Source organism: Aspergillus pseudotamarii (assembly GCF_009193445.1).
Source record: "Aspergillus pseudotamarii strain CBS 117625 unplaced genomic scaffold BDV38scaffold_32, whole genome shotgun sequence".
NCBI lineage: Eukaryota > Fungi > Ascomycota > Eurotiomycetes > Eurotiales > Aspergillaceae > Aspergillus > Aspergillus pseudotamarii.
This window is the reverse complement of record NW_022475046.1, coordinates 117,818-135,779: the sequence shown is the minus strand read 5'-3', so window position 1 is coordinate 135,779 and position 17,962 is coordinate 117,818. Positions and strand designations below refer to the sequence as shown.

Here is a 17,962-nt window from a genome sequence, read left to right as displayed (position 1 = left end):
AAAAAAAAATGTTAACCTTAGCGCCGTTATACTTCGGAGTAGGTAAGTCTTCACAGTCTCATGTATCTGGGCCCTGATAAGAGTGAGTTTTCGAGTATTTCTGGAGTATGATTCATATTGATTCAAATGCTTCGGATATTAATCCGCAACACCGTCGATTATCTGAGTTTAGGTAAGTAAAAATGCCTGGAAGCTTTTCTATGGTGTCATTCAAGCACCGGTTATAACCATGGATAGGGATATTTCATTGCTATTGGCAACATTGTACTCCGGGGCATGATGAATCAAGTCTCAAAGAATGTGGAACCGAATCTAGGTCAAGATAGTTATCCAGTCACGATTAAGTAACGACGTGCCGTTCCATCCGACCCTCCAGTCGCCAGCCATTCCCGGTCCCGCTTGCGGGTTCTGTCGCGCCCTAACCATGTTTACCGAGGTCAAGCATTCATACCCCAGACATTATACAATTTAGGAGTTGTATATAGTATCAAGTACAGGTAAGAGGCTGGAAGAGGCATTTCCGATCATAGTAACCTTCCTAGGTGTAGTTGCTTCTAACCTCTTCACTCACTTTCAAGCCACAACTATCAGATCAAGGTCACCCTCATCGTTAATGTGATTGTGATTGTGATGGCGAACCCTAGCCACAAACATCTGGGGCTATTGGACTGGCATCTCCAGCCTCGCATCTAAACCATTAAAAACTGCTACACTGAATATTGACTATACTAGTCATTACTATTGCAACAAATCACCCTCTTCAGAAGTCACTCAAGACCATCGGCTTCCGGCTACTAATCTCATATTAGTCTGGTCGTAATCAAAGAACTGTTGAATGAACCACTTGGGCTGTGATGTATAGATCGACTCTTCAGATCGCAGATCAAGCAGCTAACAAATAGACAAAGAAGCAGGCACCAGGGTCCAAACCCAAGAATTAACCTACAATAAAAGCTAGTGTACGGAGTAGTGTACGTAGATCAGCCCGGCTACATTCCGTCTGTAGCTCACCTAACTTTTACCTCCAAGTCTCATAATACCAATGAGAGCAATATCCTAAACGCCCAGATACCTAAGCCACAGGCCTTTCTTACTGTCAATTGATTTGAGAATTATAGTACACCGTAAGCAATCATATCAAGGACAAGATCGAACCCCTCCTTTTAGACAGTTTCAAAATCATAACTCCATCTTAAACAGTGAATGGATGTTTCACAATTGGTCTGGAAACAATCGACACTGAAAGTACCCATTTACACTTGAACTATGAAACGCTAGCAAGGTAGCTGCAATTAGCCCTTTTAGCGTTATCACAACAAACATTCCGTTTCCCCCTCTCCGTGCCGTCTGCATCGGTGCCCAACAGCAACAGTCCAGCATCCAATGGCCAGTTACCCATCATATACCTAAAAAGCCTTATACTTCCCACACATATCATTTGCCATTCCAAACCTATCACTGGAATTAGGGGGCGCAATTGATTGGTGCACGCAATGACAGAGGCCTAATATACTAGAAAGTCATAATATTGCTACTTTTGCATCCCCATTAACCCCCAACAGTCCAGACCAAACAATCTTAGAAAAACAACCCCACATCAACACACCCGTGAAACCTCAACATTACACCAAATCCAGCTTGACAAACCCCAACCCTCTAACCACACTACATACTCAATAATGTCCCCTCGATTCAGACTTGTATTCTTTGTTCCCCCCTCCGCCGTACCGGCCTGCAAGACGGCTATCTTTTCTGCAGGCGCAGGCCGTTACCCCGGTCAAGGGAACTACACGGAGTGCTGCTGGACTACTCCAGGCACTTCCCAATTCCGTCCTGGAGATGCAGCTAACCCGCACATCGGGAAGGTGGGCGAATTGGAGACAACGGAGGAGATTAGGGTAGAGGCATTGTGTGCTAGTGAGGATATTGCCCGGAAAGCTGTGGAGGCATTGAAGAAGTATGTTCTTGTTGAATTTTCGTATAGGGTGTTCTATGTTCGCTTATCTCGATTCGTGCATTCTCTAGGGCTCATCCGTATGAGCAGCCCTCCTATGGTGTCTATAGAATGGAAGATTTTTGAGCTGTTGTTGGTTGTCCTTGTGTATTGGGGGGGAAATCAAAAGAAAAGAAAAAGAAAAAACTTCCCACCTCCGGAACAACTAGCAGATTAAACCCTAAAATGCTTCATTAAACAGTTGCTAAACACTATATATATCGAAAGTCAAACTCGCCAAGCTAAAAAAGAAAATTTGAAAAAAAAAACATGTGGCGCCTGTATCATTCGTAGCTGGATCATAGCTCATCAAAAGTACCCTCAAAGTGTACGGAGTAAGCCAGTTTCTATTCCCATCCCTTTTTCCTTTTCTTTAACCTCAGAGAATGAATTAAATCAGAAAAAGTAATGAAAAGAGAAAATTCAAGAGACCGCACTATATGTAAGTATAACTGTGTAGTTTTGTTGCCGAGTCCAGAACCCCGTCTTTTCTGGCCCTTCAGAAGCAATGACGGCCGCCAGATGTACCAAAATAAAGCAAAACACGTGCCTCATGCAACGTTCAAGTCATAATAACCTAGTCGCTGTCATTCTGGATTGCCACAGCTTTGTTGTAGGTTTCATATGGGGTAATGGCTCCCAGGGCACGCCGCTGGTGAGCGTTAAGTATCTCCAACCCATAGACAAAGCTGGCGTTGACCCAACCGAACCTAGAATTAGACACTGTTAGTAAATGTAAATCGAGAGCCATGAAGACAAGAAGAGTCTTACCCTTCACGAGGTGCACCCTTGAAATCTACACCTTGGTTTCCATATTCAGCATCGACCCGGTGCGGGTCAATAGGCCGAGTGACGTCATACTTCTCGACGACAACGCCGTTGAAGTCAACAAAAGCTTTGGTGATCATGTATAGCCACTTGTATGCAAGTCGCTCGGCTTCCTCCTGGTAGCCGTAGCGGAGTAGTCCTGTCCATGCCAGCATCTGCTGCGGTGCCCATCCATAAGGATAGTCCCACTGCCGGTTTGGCCGATCTAAACTGATAACACCACGCGACTCTTCAGTACCTGAAACCAGGCCGCCGTAGGCCTCAAACTTCGGAAGAGCCTTGCTGACTAGTTCCGACGCTTGTTGAGGAGTGGCGAGACCTGCCCACATTGTCCAGAAGGTTGTGGCGCTCTCATAAGAGGTCCGCTCCTGCTTAGCAGTGTCGTAGTCAAAATACATCCCCTTTTCTTCGTCCCACAGATAGGTGTCCATCCTCATTTTTCTTCTTCTAGCTCTGCGGTCCCATACAGATGAGGATTCGCTTGCAATGTCCTTCGACTGTTCCGTACGGAACTCAGGGGGGATCTCTAGTTTGTCCTTAAAGTAAGTCCGAATTATACGAGCGATGTCCACCTCGTACTTGTAAAGGAGAGCGTTCAAATCAACCGTAGCGATATTGGCACAAACTCTCTCCAAACGGTAGCTTGTGTCATGACCAGATTCTCGGACAGCCCTATCATGCAAAAAGTACTCGTCAAGCTCCGGCTCCTTAACGATGCCATTATTGTAAGCTTGAACGAAGTCATTAAATTCCATACCATGCTTCTCAGCATAGGGTGTTAGTAGATGGAGGAAATGCGTTGGCTCAGTTTCTGGCGGTACGCCCAGCCCTTCAGGGCGATACCGCGACAAGCCAGAGACTGGATCAAACCGTGGCTCGGCGGTCCAGACACTGTAGTATTCCTTGATCGCAGCAAGTATCGAAGTCCGCAGGAACTCCAGCGCATCAGGTTCGCCCTTGATCCGCTCATACACTCTCAGAGCCATATCAGTCAAGAATGGCGGCTGGGAACGTAGCAGGTAATAGGACCGGTTGGCATTCAGAATCTTTCCATAGTGTTTAATACAGAAACAGAAGTTGATCACCATGGACTTGGCTAGGTCCACTCTGTTGCTGACCAACAGCCCCAGAGACTCCATATAACTGTCCCACCCATACAACTCGTTGAACCGTCCTCCGGGAACCACAAATGGCACCCCGGAATATTCGGTTTTCTGGGTAGTTTCATCGTACTTCTTCTCCATTGCCAGGGCGAGAAGACCGGGTTTACTGTTGAGATCCTTCACGAACACCGGGGTGATGTCTGAATCCAGCACCTGCACATCCAGACGGAGTTCCGGGTGTGCCTTAGCAATCCCCCTATAATACTCCAGCTGCTCAGGAGCACCCGGTGGGATGTAGATACGGGGTCGTGGATCGTCTGTCCAGTCCTTGGGATCTCGGCCCGCTACCTCAATATTGGACCCATCGATCCGGCGAGTCAGGGCGTTCCAGAAAGAATTCTTAATGAGACGGGAGAGACGAGCGACCGGGTTTTCGCTCAGACGAGCCTCGTCAAGGACAATGACTTTCCGGCCATAGTCCTTAGCGATCGTAAGTTCCTGCAGGAGGTTGGAGAGCATGTACGTTCCTCGCACATCGAATTTGTTGTATCCAGATGATGCTGCGGTCCCTAGGGAAAGCACCTATATCCCGGTTTAGTATTGGCCTGGCGGGGAAGAGGGGCTGAAAGGACCACCCATCCACGCACCTTGGGTCCTACATCCTCAATGGTTATCTGCATGTTCCTGTCCGTATCCTCCCTTTCCAAGAGACTCTCCAGCGTTTGTTCGACATCGATAAGGAATTTGCGGGGTTGAGCCGAAATCTCATCTGTTGACCACGTGCGTCAGTATACCTGACTCAGGATTGCTACAGATAGGAAGAAAACACCTACCGTGACTTCCTCTTCTTGCCGGAATTCCACCAAGGAAATTTTGGATATCCTGGCGATTGAACTGGTTCAGGTTCTGTCGTACATACCCAGGGATGATTAGTTGACGTTATTGACCTTACTCCGGGGTCCCCTCCTTACCGTTGAGAACGCACGTCTGCGGTCCTTAATGCGCGCGTTGGCTTCCTCGTCACCATAATAGACGTCGGGATGAGAAAAGGGGTCTACGGAGTCCTGCCTGCGGTGGGTCCCATTTGACGAGCTCATCGTCTTAAGATTTCTGGGAGGATAGACGGGGTAAGGAAGAGAACAATAGGAATTCGGGGGTTTAAAAAAAAAAATAGAGGAAGGGTTTCGGGAGAACAAGGATGTTGGTGGAGCGAAACCAATGGGCACGCAAGGTCGGTAATGTGGCGTTCAGGCGGTATTCAACGGGTCGTTGGAGAATTTAGGTGGCCTGTAACTGGTACCAGTATAGCGAAGAGAGCTGGACAAAGAAGTTGAAGGTGAAGGCGATTGATTTAAGAATAAAGTCCTGAGTACTATTCATAGCCATCTCTCTTCGCAAATTGGCCACAGTTCCTAGTGCGATTGTTGGCATCCTTTTTTAGTAGAATTTAAATGGGTCCCGCGACGTCACAACACTAAGGAATGAATCTATTGAAATCTATTCGAGAATCTTTCCTCCGTGGGACGACTCTTTTTTTCCCTTTGCTTTTCCCCCCAAGAGATAGCGGTGTAGAAATGATCAAAAACAGACAAAAACCGTGCTTTTCCTTACTCGTGAAGATTTCAATAGAGCATCCAATCTCTATCTGCCAGAAAAAAAAAAGATGGATTGTTCAACCAGCAAAGCAGCAGTGCCAACCAAAAGGTTATGACGGCATAACCAATGTCATCGCTCCACCGACCCATAAAAATCCAGAGACAGAAGCTTTCTTCCCTTTATTAATTAATTAGCTGGTATTCGCACGGCCAACTCCTCCTAACGCGCACGAGCGTTATACTATCTGTCATTCTTATCTCGGCTTTTCAAAGTTTCGCGCTGCTTAATAGACCAAGCACTATTGGAGTCAGGCGACATCACGCGCTCCTTTAGTCTTATCTATCGAATTTCTTTATTCTCCCTTGGGTTACCTTAACACAGTACAGAGTACATTTCCTTTACTAAGCGCTTTCCTTACACTAGCCAGGTTTCATCGCTCGGTTGTCAAATGGCAGGGAGCTAGGCCACCATGTGGTAATTTTCCTGCTGTCTATTACAAGATCCATTCACCTAAAAAACATGTATGGGAGTCTATCTGGGCGATGTATAGTCGTGTGACCCAAAACCGATGTTATTTAGTGTGATACCGTTTCACTTTCAGGTCTCGAACGTCCATCGGATCCAATTGCCCGTCCGCATACGGATTATCCGACCCAGAATCCACTTGGTCGTCAACTAGGCGTTCGCTGGGAAGACGAATAGCCCGATCTAATTGATAGGGCAGCCCGCGGTTCTTTCCTCGAATCATCATAAGGCAGACAACGACTTTACTGAAAGTCGACAGCTGTCCACTCAAAGAAGTATTGACTCCTGGGTAACCTAAGCTGAGGCCGACATTTGCGCTATGAAACGTTAATACCGCTCTAGAGTAGTTTCCAGGGACTGGTAGCTTACTATGCAGAAATGGCCTCGAAGAATATCGCAAAGACGGAGATCCCCTGTTCTTTATCAACCTCTGCTCTGGAGCTGAACGTTCAGGACGATCTCACCGGCTCAGAAGAATCCATGATTCTGTTCGATTCGGCAACGCAGATACAGAATATTCCAAGAAAGATGTACCACAGATCGAAGCTGAGCTGATTTCGCACATGGGACAGGACGTAAGTCGTAGTGTTACTCTCGTCGACTTCGCCGTCGCTGGAAAACACTCCAAGTGAACGTTCTTCGTAGGTATTGGACGCACGCACACTAATAGCGATAGGGAATACAGAGATATACATCATGACCAGTAGGCTGAATTGGACGGCTGGGCTTACATCGGCAAGGTTGAAACTCGATGTCCCCGTATGCCGTGCTGATGCTGCTTGGAAGATGGCAGCCAGCACCCGCGTTCCCCCAGGGAGGGTGTTGACAGCGGGGTTATGCAGATCCAACACAACGATCAAGAGAACATCGACAACGTTCAAGAAGAAGATAATCCCAAAGAGGACCCAAGTCGGTTTGCTACGGAAAAGCAGCGTATAGCATCGGCGAGGATACTTCAAGAGGTAATCCAGGGGCTCTCTGAGCGACGAGTGCTTTGGAGTAACTTTGTAGGTAGTCCAAATAATGAGACGCAGAAGAACAGGATAGAGGTTATTCCCAGCATATGCTAAGAATGTCATAATTAGCATGGGAAAAGTTGCATCTTGGAAGCTGACCATGGAGTCTGGGGTAAGGGTGAACCCCAGATTGTTCGCCATCGTCTGCGCCGCATAAAACGCCCTAAAAGTGCATCGATGTGAGTATACGCTTGGCTCTTAAACTCCATGCCGCAATGCCTTGGGAGAATGCTTCAAACAGTCCCATTACTTTAGGCATAATCCCGGTCGGCAATATGAAAGTATGATACTGCTCGGTGATGCACTTACCACCAGATATGATTCTGTCCACATTCCTTTAGGTAATCCCGGTACTTAGGACCAGCATACTGTATCCAACCCACTAGACATATTGCACCGATTATATGGAGACCGAAAAAGTACCCTACCATTGGAGTTGTTAGTCCCAATCCTTCAGATAGCTTTGATGGCAAGATCGATACCTAACACGGTCTTCAATAATATCTTTAGAGCCCGATACTCTATACCTCCCAACCTTTCCCGATCTTCAGCAGTCAGGTTATAGAATTTTGAATTCCTACCGAGGGTCGCTTCTGCCGAAATACTTGGAAGGTTCGAGCTCTTAGATAAGGAGATAGCTTCGCGAAGCTGTGAGCCTTGAGTCTTGCTAGGCTGCGAACCGAGCACAAACAAGGAGGAAGCAACACGTTCGAGTGGGTTAGAAGCATCCCTTAACCGACGGCGAATCTCTGACTTGGCGTCGTCATTTTCGGCATATTCTGATATTTCTGATGCCGATGAGCCATTTTTCGTCCTGTTAAATAGAAGGAACAAGCTCACGTACCATCCTTATTTGATCTTTCGTCTACCTCCACTATAGGCTGGCCTTTGTTCCATTAGCATAGATTTGGCAATCGGGATTAAAATAGGATTGTATACCTCTATCACGTTCCCGTGGAGAAGGAATGTATAGAGCCTTATTGTTGTCCACAAAGGAGATACGACGGTTAGTTGGCTGGATGGTATCTGAGTCCTGGCCATCTGGAGGCTTCGAGTCAGTTAGTCTACTTATAGAACTGAAATTTTAGTAAGGTTCACACCAAAGACTATGGCCATAATGCAAGGATGGGTTTGACATACTCTTGTGGCACTGTTTGGCTTCTGTTCGAGCCTGCCAAGCGCTCGTTGTCCATATTACTAGTCCTCTCTCCGGCGGTCTGTTCCGAGTCCCGGACACAATTGATATTCAGTTTTCTGGGCTGTGCCTCCTGGTCATAGTCATACTCCTTAGGAGTTATTGGACGTGAACTTGGGCGAAAGGCAGTAGGAGCTATCGGATGATCCGCTTCAGTACAGTCCCGACATGAGTAGCAAAGAGCCAGTTAAGTACCTGTCTCTTTCAAACGCTTCTCAAACCAATAGAGTCGCACGATTACCACGAGGATATTGGTGAAGCACATGTTGCAAATGGTGGGAATGAAGTACAAAAACAGCTGCTGATATGTTTTAAGCTCTTTCAGATCAACACTGAACGAAAAGTTGCTCAGCGACAATTTCTTCTCCGTAATAGTTCTTCAAAGATGATAGGAGACGGTCAGACCAACACATTAAGTCCTGAAACTGTGGCAGAGCTGACTCCAAAGAAGAATGCATTGATTGCGCTCAGATTGCCATAGGGATAAAGGATCACTATCCCCGATAGACTGCAGAGAATGATGTATGTATCTACGCTCATGAGCGGTCAAGTCAGTGCTGTTCAATAATGCCTTCGGAATCTCCCGACTTACAATGCAAGGTGATAAAGTTCACCGGCGGCTTCCACATGCTGACGGATAGCAGTTGATATTAGAATGTTCGATATGTAGGGCACACTAGGGCCAAAATCGCTAGGAGTGCAGCTGCTTCATCCAAAAGTGCAGCACAGGACTATGGGTAATTCTTCGAAATCTTGATATTTAAATAGCATAACATATAGATCTATATTAAAATCAAATAATATGACTGCTCACGTGAAACGCACCAAGTAATCGTATTAAGTAAGTAGTATCAAATTGAGGGATTAATCCAGACCAATTGCGGCTGCAGCGAGCCTCAACCCCACGCGATCCGTCGCTATGGTTTAGATCGACACCCCCAGTGGAGGATCGCAAGCAATATAAGAGGGAATTTTCTGGGCCAGTACTTTCATCGAGATCAAAACAAATAGGCTGCACACTCCGTACAGCCACCCTGACACTTCAGCTTGAAACGGAGTCATCCGTAAGTCGATCCTAATATCAGAAGGGCTGATGGCTTGCGATCCCAAATGAATATGCTTTTTTTCCTTGCTACAGGCAGCCTGGCGATACATCCCGCGAACTTCCGCCAGTTATGGCATATGTGGCGCCGTTCAGTTGACACTGTTATGTCATAATAGTATGCGCACAGAGCGATGTAGAACCTCGATGATGTCAATAGGGTTCAGTATTTACTAATACCAGTAGTAGATTGGTATGCGCCCGCTAAGAAAAACGTGCCAAACTAAAAGTTTAATCTGCATGAGCATTGTACATAAGCCTGCAGGTGAAGATTCAGAAAAAGAAAAGAAACGGTTCATAGATATGCCAATGGAATTTTTAGGTTAAACCTTCTGTAACAGGACGCTATCTTGTTAATCGCAGGATTGTGGAGTCAATATTCCTGATATGTACTACATCAATCTAGATATCACAGCTTGGCAGCAATAGCGCTGCCACCGTCCAGTGTGATAGTGGCTCCATTCACATACGAGCCAGCGCGGCTGCTCAGGAATAAGCAGGCACCGGCCACATCTTGGGGGGTACCAATACGGCCCAGTGGAATATTTCCTTCGATCTGCTCCCGATATGTTTCAAGGGTGGCAGCCATCATCTTACTTTCAAAGGGACCGCAAGCCAGCGAGTTTGATCTGTAGGTGACTCGGTTAGTGGGCGTTCTATCAAATCGTAAATAACACGTACGTGATGTTTCTTCTACCAAGGTGGTTTGCAAGGACTCGGCTCAGATGATGCAAACCGGCCTTACTGGCACTATAAGCAAACGTCTCAAGTGCTGGAACTCGAAGACCATCGATGCTACCGATGTTGATGATGCGGGCTGGGTCGCCCGAGGTGGCTGCCTTCTCCAGCAGGGGTGTAACAAGCCTCGTCAGGTCGAAGACTCGGTGGAGGTTCAGGGTGAGTACTCTAGTCCAAGCAGAGGAAGGATATTCATCGTAAGGAGCACCCCAGTTCGATCCGGAGTTGTTAACAAGAACATGCAGCTCTGGTTGGTGAATTAGTTTAAGGCGGCAGCACAGTCAGATGGTGGCGTTAGCCAAGAACGTACTGCTCTCGCGCTTTCCAAGCTCTTCAGCCAAGTTCTTAACATCCTCTTCTTTGTAAAAATCGGCGGGGATGGCGTGTGCCTTTCCTTTGCCAAGCGCATTGAGCTCGTTTACGGCTTTCTCACAAGCCTTGGCATCACGAGACGAAATGTAAACGGTGGCACCGTTCGCTACGTATCCTTCAGAGATCATGCGACCAATGCCCTTGGCTCCACCGGTGACCAGCACCACTTTGCCCTAAATACACTGTTCAGTAAAGACCCAGGTGCTTTCATGGGACTTTCATTGCTGACCTTCACATTGAAAAGGCTTTGGGAATCCATGATAGCAGCGCCAAACACTAAAGATGGCCAACAAATGAAGTATCAGGGTATTATACGGAAATGGAGATCAGTATAAGTTCAAGGTGGATGTAGTCTGGTTAACGTTAAGGACATCCAGGAGTAGATGGGCTTTCGTGCCATATAACTACTACTCTAGCTCCTAGCTATCCGACGGCCGAGATTACTGAACGGAAGATACCGAGGCTGTACGCCGCCCGGAACAGGATAAACATTAATACGATCTTTGACATCGTTCTACGTAGATGTAAGTCAGCCCAAAGAACCAAATATCTGATAATTCCTCAATTAAATCATAAGAATATCTTATCAGAATTTATCTTGAACATGGGGCTGGAATCTTGATATCAAATTATGGTTATTAGTCTGAGTTGGCGTTGAACCAACATCAGTTGCATTCGATGCGCTATACCTTTTTAGGATGCCGTCTAGGGCAACCTCCAGCAAAGGATTTGCGGGGTTGTAACAGTTCTGTTAGATCTTGAGATGGGGTGCCAACAGCAACATCTCCCGCAGTTTCATAGCTTGCGCTCGTTTCATATTTCGTTTCTCTTCTTCATCTTCTTCTTCTTATCTTGATTTCTAATTAGACCGATAGATTTTCTTTTACTTTTATATCCCTAACCAGAATGGAGGAGTTGTTAGCGAAACACCGCAAGGAACAAAAAGATCTCCAAGCACGCATCACTCAGAAGAAGAAATCTGCCACGAAGAAGACCCGCCGGGGTATCAACGAAGAATGCGATAGGCTTCAGAGTGAACTTTCCGAACGACACCAGGCCGAGATTGCAGAGTTAAATGGCGAGCCTACCCCGCCCATTGACGACCTCGACGATCTCAGTTTGAATGGTTCGGAAGAAGATAAAACACAGAAGGATCAAACCGATGGTTCACAGAACCCTCCATCGATAGATAATTCTCCAGATACATCTTCCGCGGCCTCAGAGGCCTCCACCCCGTCACCACGACCTAAGAAACCCAATCGCCAGAAGGCTCGTCTGGCACGTCGCGCTGCGGAGCAAGCGGCGCAGTCTGCCATTGCCGCAGAAGAAGCTGCAAAACAAACAGATTATCGTGGAGATGAGCAAGAGGTCATGGATGGTGTTTTCAAACGGTTGGGGTTGAAACAGGTTGAGATAAAGCCTGATGGGCACTGTCTCTACTCCGCTATTGCCTACCAGCTGGAAATGCTAGGCCTTGGCTTGAAACCCGACCCGAAAAGAATTGTCCTTGAGACCCCGACTCAGTCCCGCATTGATACGGTAGCCTCGCCTCAACACGATGGCTATAGAGCAGTTAGGGCTGTGACAGCCGATTTCATAAATGAGCACCAAGATGATTTTGTGCCCTTCATGGAGGAGCCCGTGGAGCTATACACTCGCAAGATCAAGCTTACAGCAGAGTGGGGTGGGCAATTAGAGCTTTTAGCCATTGCTAAGGCATATGGTGTGGAAATCAACATCATACAAGGTGACGGAAGGATTGAAAAGATCGAAGGTGATACTCAAGAGTATGATGACGAACAGAAGAGCAAACGCATCATTTGGTTGGCCTACTATCGGCATACGTACGGTCTCGGTGAGCATTATAACGCGCTTATGAAATGATCTCGGCCACCTACGCAAGTCAATATACGATCAAAGCCTTCGTCGTCGCGAAACTCGGGTTCTGTTTTAAATCTCTTTCTAATCAGGTACTCATTTTCAGTCGAGAATTCAATTCTCCTGTTTATGCCCCTTGTCGTGCCACTGATGGCATTGGAATAGGTTGTCGAGGTTCTTCCTCACCAAGACCTCTGGTATCCCGGCTTCGTTAGGGTCCGATCATATCGACCAAAGGCAGTGTGGATAATTCCCTTCCAACGGTTTAGAGTTGCTTCCCATGCATTTTGCCAAACAAACTCTCCTGTTAGGTGGTGGTAGCTCGATTATAAAAGTATTTGGGGCTCGACCGATACCCCGCAGAAATATCGAATGTGTTGAAATACCCAGTTTGGGTGCATTGACTGGTCAATGCACGAACATGGCATGGGTAACCAAAAGCATTCCCTCGTGTGATGATTAGCATCGCACATAGGAAGGATACGCATCATTACGCGTTTTTATCGTAGACCAGTCCACGACGTGAAAACTCAACGTAACATTTTTCATGCCTACTAGACCAGGATGTCCTCCTATCTTGGTACGAACGCATCCAGGCACTGTTCTATAGCTTGCGAAAGATATCTAGCTGAAAATAAGTGTATTTTCAACCGTACAGGCTCTTTCCAGGAGTCCGAGACCTAGCAAGCTCGAATGTATTCCAGAACTTAGAAGATATATAGTGAAAGACCATCATTTACTGGCCTGTGTGATGGTGCTCAGCCCTGAGGGGTATGTCTGGGCGCTTACTAGTAAGGTACTCCGTAGATAGTTAACAAGGAAAGACTCCCATGAACGATAGGCGACGCATCGTGTTATCAGTCCCTCACTTTGACCATAGGTTCCTTGATCTAGAAAAGCATATGTATCCTTCATGTTCAGCAGATTCTATCCATGTTATTTAGAGCAACAGCAGTATGAGTATACAGACTGCCACATGGTACAACATGCCAGGAAAGCCTTAGCTGAGGACATTGAGTGAAGACACGGATGTATGTAGATAGTCTGATGGTTCGTAAAGCTTCATGGGAGCCTGGTAAGGCAGCATCCTCGAGCACTCTCTGTATCACGCCGAATACGGACCATGAACATACGGTGCATTTACTTCCAACATGAATCTAAATCACATTGACACATGATTTTAGGTGGGTGCATTAGGTACTGTTCCAAGACATCTACAAATGGATTTTATATTAATTTCTGCATGTGAATTCGCCATCGACCTGCACTCCTGGTTTCAAATTATATCATTCGTTCTATACGAGGGATTTTACCAGAGACCCCCTCACCACATCCCTCTCCCGCTTCCTGTATAAAAGCGATTTGGCTCTTCGGTCAACGTCCGAAGATTTATATGCTGTATATTGGTTATTATTCCTGCAGGAGACACTCATCGAGTCGACAACGAAACGAAAATGGCTCCTTAATTACCCGAGGCCAATCTCGTGCATCTCAAGAGTGAGACCACAAGCGCTTGTGATTGGTGTGTTTACTACCGAGGTTCTTGCCTCTCTGGGACTAATCCGATATTGCCTGTATCAAGAATCGAACTTGGAAGTCAGTTCCGCAACACCCGCGGAGTGTATACTAAATTACTGATGGATAAAGTCTTCCGTGGAGTTTGAAGTATCAGGGATCTAAATTGCAAGCGACCAATCTCTTTGACATGATCCTTGTCGTTCAGTTACTAATGCGCGGTTGTGGGGAAGAAACAGAAGGGCGAGGTTTTTACCCCGGAGTTCTGATGACTCAGAATAGCTGGTTTCGTGTATTGTAGCATACGGTAGTTTACTGAAGAGGGATACACTTTTGCCCAGTACGTATTGTCACGTACTGTCATCTAAAACAAGCACATGTTCCGACGTCATCTTAACTTTCTTTATACTAGAGTAGTTCAGAACGTTTGGAATTCATTCCGCTGTGTATCTTTAACAAAATGATAAATTGCTAAAGAAAAAGGGTGTCCCTGCTATACAGGTAGGAGTCAATGCCCGGACAGCGATCTCAGAATGACACCTATTAAGGTTACAGGATTATAAGGCGTGCAGATACTCATAGTGGCGAATGCATCAGAGGTCCATTAGACCGAGGATCTTCCCAAAGTCTCGATCCTCTCTTCCGAACACAGCACCAGTCAAGTTGCCCGGTCATCGGCATTGGCTTGTGAATTTAGTTTACGGTAAACCTAGTCCAATGGTGACTGCAGAAGATCCTGGTAACTTTCCCCCGGTTGACGCGAAGCCGGAGCTCTGTGACATTCCTTCTTGTCCCGCTGAGCCGAGCGTTTACCGACGACAGGTCAGCCCTCTGACGCATTTTCATGGCGCGTGCAACTCAATAAGTACCTTGGCTTTGGCCTGGTGATTCATTTAGAGCTTCTGAATAGCAGACTCTTTTTTAATCTTTCTCTCACCCTTGAATTTCATTCTTTCTGATTATCAGTACTCCGATCAGACAAGGGGACTATATCCACTGCATTAGTACCTACTGTATTATATCATTGCAATTCTCTCTATATTTATCCCCCCCCTTTTTTTTTAGAAAAAAAAAAAGCTCCCTATTACCTTCAACACCATGGGTTATCTCGAGGACGAGGACAAGAAGTACTTGGACGACGTCCAGGCCGTCAATGCCTGGTGGACCGATTCCAGATGGCGACACACCAAGCGCCCTTTCTCCGCAGAGCAGATTGTGGCCAAGCGTGGGAACTTGAAGATCGAGTACCCATCAAATGTCCAGAGCAAGAAGCTCTGGAAAATTTTGGAGAGCAACTTCGAGGTATGCCTTAAGCCGAAACAAGTCAGAGCAGTAGCTAATATCCCGTCGCTTTAGAACAAAGTTGCTAGCTTCACTTACGGTTGTCTCGAACCCACAATGGTCACACAAATGGCAAAGTACCTTGACACCGTCTATGTCTCTGGCTGGCAGAGCTCTTCCACTGCTTCCTCTACCGATGAGCCGTCCCCGGATCTTGCTGACTACCCCATGGTAAGCTCCGCTCGTTTCGAACACATTGGATTAAATAGCTCCGTTACTAATCGACCCAGAACACTGTGCCAAACAAGGTAAACCAGCTCTGGATGGCTCAGCTGTTCCATGACCGGAAACAGCGCGAGGAACGGATCACAACACCCAAGGAGAAGCGCGGAAATGTGGCAAACGTTGACTACCTGCGTCCCATTATTGCTGACGCTGATACTGGACATGGTGGTTTGACTGCGGTTATGAAGTTGACCAAGCTGTTTGTTGAGCGCGGTGCTGCTGGTATCCACATTGAAGACCAGGCTCCTGGTACCAAGAAGTGTGGCCACATGGCTGGAAAGGTTCTTGTGCCCATTAGCGAGCACATCAACCGTTTGGTCGCCATCCGTGCGCAGGCAGATATTATGGGTACGCGTGCCTGTCCTGTTTGTGGTTTTAAAAGACACTGCCGACTAACTATTCCTAGGCACCGATCTTCTTGCCATTGCCAGAACCGACGCGGAAGCTGCTACTCTCATCACCTCTACAATCGATCACCGTGACCATGCCTTCATCGTCGGCTCGACCAACCCTAACCTCAAGCCTCTCGTGGATCTCATGGTGGCCGCTGAACAAGCTGGCAAGCAGGGAGATGAACTCCAAGCTATCGAAGACCAGTGGGTTGCTCAGGCTGGCCTGAAGCTTTTCAACGATGCTGTCATTGAGGTCATCAACAAGGGTGCTCACTCTAACAAGCAATCCCTCGTTGATCAATACCTGAAGGCCGCCAAGGGCAAGAGCAACCTTGAAGCTCGCGCGATCGCCAAGAACATTACTGGACAGGATATTTACTGGAACTGGGATGCTCCTCGCACCCGTGAGGGTTACTACCGGCTCCAGGGTGGCACCCAGTGTGCCATCAACCGTGGTCTTGCTTACGCTCCATTCGCCGACCTTATCTGGATGGAGAGCAAGCTTCCCGACTACGCCCAGGCGAAGGAGTTTGCCGAAGGCATTCACGCTGTTTGGCCCGAGCAAAAGTAAGTAGACCAGTATCACTCGAATACCTACTATATCGGATGCTAACGAAGAATTTTTAGACTTGCCTACAACTTGTCGCCTTCGTTCAACTGGAAGAAGGCCATGCCACGCGATGAGCAGGAGACGTACATCAAGCGCCTGGGTGCTCTGGGTTACTGCTGGCAGTTCATCACCCTGGCTGGTCTGCACACCACCGCCCTCATTTCTGACCAGTTCGCCAAGGCCTATTCCAAGCATGGCATGCGTGCCTATGGCGAATTGGTCCAAGAGCCGGAGATGGAGCAGGGAGTCGATGTGGTTACCCACCAGAAATGGAGTGGAGCCAACTATGTGGATAACCTCCTGAAGATGGTCACCGGTGGTGTGAGCAGCACTGCGGCCATGGGCAAGGGTGTGACGGAAGATCAGTTCAAGCACTGAGCTTAGCTCACAAACCGCTTTTGATGATTCTTTTTTTTTTTGTTTTTAGCCGACTTTGAGTACCCACCAGGAGTTTTTGATGTATAGATTATAGCTTCCTTGATGAAAAGGATCGATTTTCATAGCATGATCTAGTTATCGCATTCTTCTTTTTTTTTCTTGTAAAATCTGACTCCTTGACTGTAAAGAGTAGATAGTACTACAGCACTACAAGGTCCTGTGGGAACCGAAACGACGCTATTAAAGAGAAAGGCGGTCTGGGATAGATCTGCGCTAGTGAGACCTTTGGACCTCATAGCTCGATAACGGTCCTTTACTGGTAAATCGCACACCTTCTATCTCCACGAAAACATATTCTATCAATGTAGTAATGAAAAGCAACAGTGCTTTAATTGGATCCACCCATCCTAGAAAGTTAATTTTAAAATCTGAACTTTGGCAATTCCGATCCATTGATCCTCCAAAAGATACAAAATCCGATGAACAACTTCAGAAAGTGTTCAAAAATTCTGCCAACCCCGCGTTGTACCGCGGCTAGCCGTCTCCTGCCATTGATCCTTATCAAGTTCCCCCACATGTGAATATATACATCAACGAAACTAACTCGTTTCCAACCCCCCGTTAAGCGGTACCCTTACGTATTAGATTCTACACTTGAACAGCATTAGGGTCTATATTTATGAACACTAATTAATTCATGTACTAACATATTACAATTAATCAGAGTCCAAAGGCGATGAAACCACGTACTGATGCGCTTATACAATGAGGGCTTGGTCATGCATAGACTTTAGTGTTTGGTCGCTGGATATGCGAGCAGATAGGGATAATCATCAGGGTCTTATTAATAACAGTGTTGATGTTCATGATATATTATTGAGATTATATTATGAAATGTCATTTGGGATACCAGAACTTCCTGAAATATATATATACTCCGTCCTCTTGAGAGTGTAGGATCATCCAAACTGCTTGGCAGGAATCAGAAGCACTTTAGTTATGTGATACTTTAATTTCAAACTAGAGTGATCCACGGTGGCCCTTCGGTCACCTACATTAGTTTTCAGTTTACTCGTTCCCTGTGATTAGTGTAGCTATAGCATTCCTGCGACGGCGCAGTGGCTCTGGAGCCGAATACATTGATCTATACTCTGG

The 17,962-nt window shown here is 46.7% G+C and overlaps 6 protein-coding genes across 6 annotated transcripts; 3 read left to right on the top strand and 3 right to left on the bottom strand.

Moving 5' to 3' along the window:
* Positions 1 to 1,209: 1,209 nt before the first annotated feature.
* On the top strand, positions 1,210 to 2,316 carry BDV38DRAFT_248966 (uncharacterized protein). The gene is made up of 2 exons (XM_032054778.1): positions 1,210 to 1,957; positions 2,026 to 2,316. Exons 1-2 carry the CDS (start codon positions 1,680 to 1,682, stop codon positions 2,078 to 2,080), a joined length of 333 nt encoding a protein of 110 aa, XP_031912783.1. The 5' UTR covers positions 1,210 to 1,679; the 3' UTR covers positions 2,081 to 2,316.
* BDV38DRAFT_248965 (glycoside hydrolase) lies at positions 2,270 to 4,780 on the bottom strand. Its single transcript, XM_032054777.1, has 3 exons — positions 4,572 to 4,780; positions 2,765 to 4,506; positions 2,270 to 2,703 (listed from the first exon to the last, which is right to left on the bottom strand). The coding sequence occupies exons 1-3, from the start codon at positions 4,602 to 4,604 to the stop codon at positions 2,571 to 2,573; spliced, it is 1,908 nt and encodes a 635-aa protein (XP_031912782.1). The 5' UTR covers positions 4,605 to 4,780; the 3' UTR covers positions 2,270 to 2,570.
* A 1,311-nt stretch (positions 4,781 to 6,091) lies between these two features.
* Positions 6,092 to 8,885, bottom strand: BDV38DRAFT_283662 (putative potassium uptake transporter; the record flags this gene model as incomplete). Its single annotated transcript, XM_032060081.1, has 11 exons — positions 6,092 to 6,362; positions 6,415 to 6,458; positions 6,510 to 7,224; positions 7,371 to 7,485; positions 7,544 to 7,849; positions 7,906 to 7,947; positions 8,001 to 8,125; positions 8,202 to 8,391; positions 8,452 to 8,588; positions 8,666 to 8,786; positions 8,849 to 8,885. 11 exons carry the CDS (start codon positions 8,883 to 8,885, stop codon positions 6,092 to 6,094), a joined length of 2,103 nt encoding a protein of 700 aa, XP_031912781.1.
* Positions 8,886 to 9,261: 376 nt separating this feature from the next.
* On the bottom strand, positions 9,262 to 10,953 carry BDV38DRAFT_248963 (short chain dehydrogenase/reductase family). The gene is made up of 4 exons (XM_032054776.1): positions 10,698 to 10,953; positions 10,407 to 10,641; positions 10,040 to 10,343; positions 9,262 to 9,987 (listed from the first exon to the last, which is right to left on the bottom strand). The coding sequence occupies exons 1-4, from the start codon at positions 10,725 to 10,727 to the stop codon at positions 9,768 to 9,770; spliced, it is 789 nt and encodes a 262-aa protein (XP_031912780.1). The 5' UTR covers positions 10,728 to 10,953; the 3' UTR covers positions 9,262 to 9,767.
* A 112-nt stretch (positions 10,954 to 11,065) lies between these two features.
* Positions 11,066 to 12,917, top strand: BDV38DRAFT_248962 (deubiquitinase OTU2). Its single transcript, XM_032054775.1, has one exon. It carries the CDS (start codon positions 11,375 to 11,377, stop codon positions 12,350 to 12,352), a length of 978 nt encoding a protein of 325 aa, XP_031912779.1. The 5' UTR covers positions 11,066 to 11,374; the 3' UTR covers positions 12,353 to 12,917.
* Positions 12,918 to 14,959: 2,042 nt separating this feature from the next.
* On the top strand, positions 14,960 to 17,416 carry BDV38DRAFT_293707 (isocitrate lyase 1; the record flags this gene model as incomplete). The annotated part of the gene is made up of 5 exons (XM_032062310.1): positions 14,960 to 15,163; positions 15,218 to 15,373; positions 15,433 to 15,775; positions 15,834 to 16,386; positions 16,447 to 17,416. The coding sequence occupies 5 exons, from the start codon at positions 14,960 to 14,962 to the stop codon at positions 16,805 to 16,807; spliced, it is 1,617 nt and encodes a 538-aa protein (XP_031912778.1). The 3' UTR covers positions 16,808 to 17,416.
* Between the last annotated feature and the right edge of the window lie 546 nt (positions 17,417 to 17,962).